We start from the raw sequence: 8,475 nt of genomic DNA, 5'->3' as shown, positions 1-8,475 counted from the left end.
TTATGCCTTTTTTTCTCTGCTAAAGGCAATTTTACTTAATTAAAACATACTCTCTTTGCCTCATTTTTGTTTAATATCATTAATAGTTTCGAAGTTAAATAGTTTTGTTTCACTATAATCACAAAAGATATATTTACTGTCGTACTTTTAAAATTCTAAAAAATTAAATTTTATTCTAAGAAAATAATTGAGATCTAAGTTAACACTAAAAATTAGATATGTCGGCACTTGTATTTCATTCTTTATCACAGGGGTTGCATAGTTTGGACAAATCAGAAATCCAAATCAAGATTCGAATTTGGTTTGAATTTTCGGATTACAAATTAGATTTCGGATTTTATTTTTAAAAACTTTGGATTTTGGATTGACTTTCGGTTCTGGTACTTCGAATTTTCGAGTTTATACTTCATAATTAGCCCTATCCATTAGACACCCATTTTTCATGTGTCAAATACTAATAAGTTCAATATCATACTTATTAGATCTTAACTCGTGTATCTGATACTAATTACTAAGTTCATCGTTAATACCCTACTAATCGAATATAGGGTCATTTTCATTCTTACCCATGCCAGTTTTCATTTTCTGCATTTGTGAACACGGCGGAAGGCTGAAGTTGCATTACTATCTAATTTGTCATGGTTTTATTATGTTTGATTTGTTAATTCGTAGGGCCTTATTTATGCGTATGTTGTATTTCCTTAATAATTATTTTATTGCTTGCATGAATACTTTATTTAGATATTATGGTGGGAATGAGGAACTATTAAGACAATTTGACATGAATACTATATTTGATGTTTCTTTATTGTAGGAAGAATGAATAATCTCAACATATATTGGCTCAAAATCGAAAAATTAAAATATCTAATTTGATTAAACCGAAACCGAACTTAAAAAGATTCAATACGATCTTATTTTGGATTAGATTTGAAGTATAATATTTTTAATCCGAAAATCAAAAATACAAATCAAAATTTTATATTCAATTCGAACTGCATGAACGTCAGTCCTACTTTACCATCTCTTCGGAGGGGGATATCAAATACAACAAAACAATTTCAATACAAAATACATAGGCTATTTGTTTAAAGAATAAATAAATAAATAAATAACGAAGAGGATAAAATAGAGTGCAAAAGGAGGGAGAAAAAAGAAGGATTTTAAGATTTGGGGTGGGGGGAGAAAGAAACAAAAATAAAGTAAATTTGCACGAGAGATCCGCAAGAGGACGCCGTTTTTTTCTTTTTTGTTCTACGCAAAATCCGAAACTATTCGCCGAGACATACTCATAAACGCTTCTTTTATGGACTTCTTATGTTATTGCATTTCGTATTATATTAAAAAATATTAATTATATTAAATTATTATCGTGACTTATATAGTCATTGAAAACTTTTTTGTTTAATAATTTTTTTTTTATTATCCAATGTTTAGTATTTTTACATTGTTAATAGAATTGTTTTAACCATATTACTTTGTTTAATATTTTTGTCTACTCGCTTTCTTTTTGTAATATAAGAGAAGATATATATTTTATTAATCTTATAATATAAGATAAGATATATATATTTTATTAATCTTGAAATATTTTTTATTTTAAATTTTATTCTGTTGTTGTCAATAATATTATGTGAATGAATAAAATTTTTATTAAATTAAAAGGACTTATATAGTCATCGGATAACTTCTTTGTTATTTATTTATTTATTATATTATCCAATATTTAATATAATTGCATTATTAATAGAAATTTTTATTAGCATATTACTTGGTTGATATTTTTGTCTACTACTTTCTCTTTGTAATATAATAGAAAATATATATTTTATTACTCTTAAAATAGTTTTTAATTTTAAATTTTATCCTATTGTTCTCAATAATATTATCTGAATTTTAATGAATAAAATCTCTATTAAACTAATGAGACTTATATAGGCGTCGAATAACTTTTTAGTTTTGTATTTTTCTTCTTATATTATCCCATAGTTATTAGCATATTACTTTATTTAAATTTTTGTATGCCACTTTCATTTTATAATATTACAGAAGATACATATTTTTTATTTTATAATTTATTCTATTATTATCAATAATAATTTTTGAATAAATAAACTTTTTATTTTTAAAAATAAAAACAAAAATTATTTTAAAAAAATAAAGAAATTCTAAATTGGCAGTTTTTGTTTTTTGTAATTTTAGTGTTTTTATTTTAAAATAATTTAAAAACTCCAACTTGAAACTACTCTCCAATTTGAATGGACAATTTTTTTAAAACTTTTATTTTATTATTTGATAGAAATTTTTGGTTTTTATTATAAAATATTTTATTTTATTATTTTATAGATATTTAAATTCAAAAATAATAACCAATAACTAATTATTTAATAAATAACTAATTATTAACTACTTATGCCATGTGGCTTTATTCTAGGCTGCCACTTGGCTTAAGGATAGTGCTTTTTCCTCTCCTTTTAATAATAAATAAATATTGATAGATATAGATATAGATATTATCCAATATTTAGTATTATTGCATTGTTAATATAAACTTTTATTAGCATATTAATTTTAAGCTACCTTTTTTTTATAATATAATAGAAGATATATATTTTTTATTTTTTATTTTTTATTTTATTCTATTATTCTAAATAATATTTTATGAATAAATAAGTTTTTTATTTTTAAAAACAAAATCATTTATAAAAAAGAAATTTTAAATTGGCAGTTTTTTATTTTTTTTATTTTAGTTTTCTATTTTAAAATAATTTAAAAACTCTAAATTAAAACTACTCCCCAATTCGAATGGACAGTTTTTTTTTAAATTTCGTTTTTTATTATAAAATATTTTATTTTATTATTTTATAAATATTTAAATTAAAAAATAATAACTAATTATTAACTACTTATGACATGTGTCTTTTTTCTATGCAGATACTTGGTTTAAGGAGAGGGCTTTTTCCTCTCCTTTTAATAATATATAGATATAGATTGAAAAATTGAGAAAAAAGGTAGATCATATTTTTGAACAAGTCAATTGAGAAAAAAGGTGGATAATATTTTTGAACAAGCTCAACTTTGCGAAGTGTAAATCTGAACCAAAACTTATCACATTAAACAGACTTTTGTTAGCTATTTTTAAACACTTCTTTCCAACCTTTTGAAAAAGTCTTAAGTTATTGAGTTTCCTATATTTTCGTTGGCAAAAAATGATACGAGTAATTTATTTTGATTCGTTCCACTCACTACCTGTTCCTCTCCAGCAAAAAAAGGAAAAAAAACATAATATAAAGTGTCTATCATAATCTATATCTATTTATATTTATACTTTATCAATACTATATTAAAAGTACGAAAGCCCTTAACGAAATGTCGTTCGCCTTTTTTACCTTTTAGAAAATAGAGTTCACCCTTTTTTTAAGCAATCATAAAAAATTCTTCTTCTCTCTCATGCGACCGGTGCATGGCAGCTAATTGTACGTCGGAATCGTCAATGGTAAGAGGGCGAGGACGGGGACGAGAACAAGGAAGACCTAAGAAAGTTCTGCTAGTTACTTTTGGAAGCTCAGTGGGAGCTCGAGTGCAAACAGAATAAGCTCAACCTAAGATAACATAAACTACTCCAATTCAGATAATGGAGGATAAGAGAACCAATACACTGGGATCTGCAACAATTCCAAAATAGTGGCACAACGACTGCAATTAAGTGGTGAAATAACTCTTAGCTCTGAAGGAGAAAACCCCCAAATTACAAACCCTAGGTCAATTGAGGGACTATCAAGTGCAAATCCTAAGCCAATTAAAGGGATGACATTGACCAAGGAAACAGAGAATACACAAATGGCAATGGAAACGGAGATGAGTGCAGCAAAGACTACACAACAACCACTGGGAGTAAATGCTACAGTAACCAATGGAATAGTGACAGAAGCAGAACAAGGCAATCAAAAACGAGCAGAGGATCCAAAGCAGATGGGGACATGGATTAATTTATTTAAAGGTAATAGGTCAGTTGCTAATGGCATGACCCTTTCATACATCCCTCCCCAACTGGTGGATGGTTAACCAGTAATGCAATTGGAAAAAGAGGAAGTAGCACCAGAGGAAGAGAAGTGGAGATGTGCATTAATAGCTTATATCATTGGTGAGACTCTAGGATATAATGCAATGTGTCGTTACATTGAACAAAATTGGTCTAAAGTTGCTAATCCTGATGTTTATTATCATGAAGAAGGGCTATTATGTGCTTAAGTTTCATTCTATCATTGATATGCATGCAATCTTCTATGCTGGACCATATACAATAAACAATAGACCAATAATCTTGAAACCTTGGACGCCTGAGTTTGATTTTAGTAAGGAGTTTTCAACTGACATTCCTCTATGGGTAAAATTTTCTAATCTACCAATGAGTTGTTGGAGTAGTAAATCATTAAGCAGAATTTTCAGTGTCCTAGGCACACCTTTATATGCTGATGAATGTACTACTAAACAAACAAGGATATCCTATGCTCGTATGCTAATTGAAGTAAATGTGAGTCGAACATTGCTTGAGGAAATCAAGGTGATAAACCCAAAAGGAAGCCTATGTTTTGTGACAAATACCAGATTGTTAGTCATAGTTGCCAGATCAGAGCAAAACCTCCAGTGCCACAACAATAGAGGAAAAGAGATAATAAACATGTCACTTATGAGTGTAGAACCAAGGGCTCGATAGCACCAGCTGCAGATCAAAATGCAGCACCAGCACAACCTCTCCAACAGAAAAGACAACAAGAGGATCCTAAATAAAAGAGGATAATAACTAAAAATGAACTAAAAACACAAACCTCAGAACAACCAGAAAGTTCAAGAACAAGGGAAACACAGGTACACCAATCAGTAGAGGTAGGAGGGCATGCTATTAACCAACACACAGAGGGCGGAACTAATGCAAGTCCAGCTTTTAACCTCTACAACTTTCCTGAGCTTAGAGCAACACCTTCAAGATATGGATCAGAACCAATTAGAAAGGGGCATAGTGATAACAAATTCATACTCCTGGATAGGGGTAGGGATCCAAATCTTACTCTATGAAGTGGTTATTCTAGAATGTTAGAGGTGTAAATAAGAGATATAAATAAAAGAAATTGAGGAACAATATAAATAATAATAACATTAAACTGGCTGGACTGGTAGAGACAAGAGTCAAAGAGCATAATGCCCAAAAGATCTGCCAATACATAATACCGAGATGGGAGAGCATAATGAACTATCACGATACAAGAAATGGGAGGATTTGGGCAGGCTGGGACACAAACTACTATACAGTGCAAATGATCATAACTAAAGCGCAACTAATACACTGCCATGTTAAAAGTAATGCAGTTACTATGAATTGATTGCTAACTGTTGTATATGGTTACAATACAATAGAGCAAATGATATCCTTATGGGAGAACTTGAAAGAGGTGGCACAGGGGATAAACATACCATGGTTAGTTACTGGTGACTTCAATGAAGTAATGGCTCCACAAGACAGAATGTTTGGGAATCCAGTGACTTATGTAGAGACTAAAGACTATGCTAATTGTATACAAGGCTTAATGTTGAATGAACTTCAATGGAAATGTGATTACTATACATGGACTAATAAGCAAAGTGGCACTGATATAATCTACAGTAGAATAGATAGAACATTTGGGAATCATGAGTGGATGATGTAATGGGAGCACTTACTTGTAGAATATGATATTCCACTCATATCAGACCACTCTCTAATGGTATTAGCTATGGCTTATCTAAAATAGAACATTAAGATACCATTCAGATTTTTTAACGTATGAGCTAAGCATGACAGCTTCTTACCACTGGTAGAACAAATATAGAGGAATAATATGGCTGACAACAAGATAAAAGATATATGGCTAAAGCTAAAAGTTCTGAGGCCTCTATTAAAGTAGCTGAACAATGAGAAGTTCAAATACATATAACAAAAGATTGAGAAGACTAGAGCTGAATTGATCAATACTCAGAAACAAATCAGTAACAAATGCTCTGATGAATTAGTGGAAATAGAGAGACAGCAACTTCACAACTTGAAGAAATGGTCTATGATTGAGAAGCAAGCAATGCAGTAGAAATCCAAGGCACATTGGATAAGGTTAGGGGATTCTAATACAAAATATTTCACAGCTATTGTCAAAGAAAGGGCACAAAGAAAGCAGATTAATGAGTTAACTTCAATGTTTGGCACTAAACTCACAGACTTTCAAAGCATCAAAGAAGAAACTGTAGATTTCTACAAATGTCTTATGGGATCTGCAGCAAAAATACTACCAACAATCAACAAGCACACTATGAGGAAAGGCCCTACCATGTCACACCAAAAAAAACTGGACCTGTGTACAGAGGTTACTAAACAAGAGGTATTCAAAGTATTGAACTCAATAGAAGATGAGAAGTCCCCAGGTGTAGATGGTTTTAACTCTTATTTCTTCAAAAAGTCCTGGCAAGTAGTGAAGGGAGACATAGTGATGGCAGTCAAGGAATTCTTTAGTATTGGGAAAATGTATAAGGCAGTCAACTGTACTTCCATTACATTAGTGCCAAAGATTGCTCACCCTCCCACAAATATAGGCCAACAGCATGTTGTTCTGTCCTATACAAGATTATAACAAAGATACTGGCATCTAGAATGCAACCAATGATTGTTGATATCATCTGTCAAGCATAGGTAGGCTTCATACCAGGAAGGAAGATTACTGATATTATCATATTAGCGCATGAACTAGTGAATTCCTACACCAGTAAACAAGTATCACCTAGATGAATGTTCAAAATTGACCTCCAAAAGGCATATGATTCTGTTGAATGGCCTTTTTCTAGAACACGTCATGTTTGAACTAGATTTCCCATCTCAATTTATTACTTGGATAATGGAATGTGTGCATACAGTGAACTATACCATTGTGATAAATGGGGAAACAACAGAGGCTTTTAATGTTGCAAGGGATCTTAGGCAAGGGGATCCAATGTCACCTTTTCTCTTTGCTATGGTTGTGGAGTACCTTAGTAGATGCCTGAATGAACTCAAAGAAGTAAAAGCTTTTAAATATCATCCTAGATGTACTAAGCTGGGAATCACTCATCTCAATTTTGCAGATGATCTTCTTATGTTCACTAGAGGAGACATAACATCAGTAGCAGCAGTGCAGCAATGCTTTCTTCATTTCTCTACAGCCTCTAAATTTCAGGCTAATATGGGGAAGAGCTGTGTGTATTTTGGAGGGGTTCAACATCAAGAGAAAGAAACAATATTAGCCAAGATGGGATTCAACCAAGGAGACCTTCCTTTCAAGTACCTTGGTATACCATTATCAACAAAGAAACTGAACATTGTCCAGTGGAAGCCACTTGTTGACAAGATTACAGCTAGAATCACTTCCTGGATTACCAAAAAACACTCTTATGCAAGCAGGGTTCAGTTGGTACAATCAGTTATTTTTGGGGTACAATCATATTGGGCTCAATTATTCATAATACCTACAAATATTCTGTCACTTATAGAGTCTTACTATAGGAGCTTTGTCTGGTCTGGAACTAATACAATCACAAGGAAAGCACTGGTAGCATGGGAAAGAGTATGCTCTCCAACATCCATGGGAGGATTAAACCTAATTAACATCAAATTGTGGAACAAAACTACTGCGACAAAAACATGTTGGGACCTTGCTCACAAACAAGACAAGCTATGGATTAGATGGGTGCATACATACCATATAAAAAGACAGCAAATTCAGGAAGCATGCATCCCTCAACAAGCTTGTTGGATCATAAGGAAGATAATGGAAGCCAGAGAAGATATGAAGCTAATTCAAAATGATACAGCAATAAAGAAAAGCATCACTAGCTTGATATATAAACAGCTACTACCCAACAATGCTAGAGTGCCTTGGAAATGTCTCATGTATAGGAATGATGCTCGACCTAAAGTCAAGATAATTATGTGACTGGGATTATAAGGTAAATTATTGACCACTGACAGACTCATAATATGGGGGATAAATGTAGAAGTAAAATGCAGTGTTTGTCAAGCACAAGATGAATCTAGAGATGATCTGCTAGCAGGATGTGAATATTCCAAAAGACTCTGGGAAAAGACTATGCAGTGGCTTCAACATCAAAGCTGCAAGTAGACATAATGGAAACACCATCTGGAATGGGCTATCAAAAGTGCAAAAGGGAGATCACCGCAAGCTCAAATATTCAGGATGGCGTATGCATAATGCCTCTATGCCATATGGATGGAGAGAAATTTTTGAGAAGAAGAGTAGAAATTAGGAAGCAGTTGCAAGAGAGATAGCAGTGATGTGCCATGTTAGAGCAACACTACGAGTCCAAACCATCATGCATAGTCTTCGGTTTTAGCAGATAGCTCGTAGTTATGATGTATAGATTTTGTTCTTGGGTATTTATATATGTAATGACCCAACT

At 31.8% G+C, this 8,475-nt stretch overlaps 1 protein-coding gene across 1 annotated transcript; it reads left to right on the top strand.

Moving 5' to 3' along the window:
• Positions 1 to 5,420: 5,420 nt before the first annotated feature.
• On the top strand, positions 5,421 to 7,991 carry LOC142168282 (uncharacterized). The gene is made up of 3 exons (XM_075228944.1): positions 5,421 to 5,661; positions 6,175 to 6,567; positions 6,937 to 7,991. Exons 1-3 carry the CDS (start codon positions 5,421 to 5,423, stop codon positions 7,989 to 7,991), a joined length of 1,689 nt encoding a protein of 562 aa, XP_075085045.1.
• Positions 7,992 to 8,475: the final 484 nt, after the last annotated feature.

The sequence above is a fragment of the Nicotiana tabacum genome, chromosome 13, assembly GCF_000715075.1.
Source record: "Nicotiana tabacum cultivar K326 chromosome 13, ASM71507v2, whole genome shotgun sequence".
In the NCBI taxonomy this organism is placed as follows: Eukaryota; Viridiplantae; Streptophyta; class Magnoliopsida; order Solanales; family Solanaceae; genus Nicotiana; species Nicotiana tabacum.
Note: the sequence above shows the minus strand (reverse complement) of the source record. Positions and strands in the feature narration are given on the sequence as shown.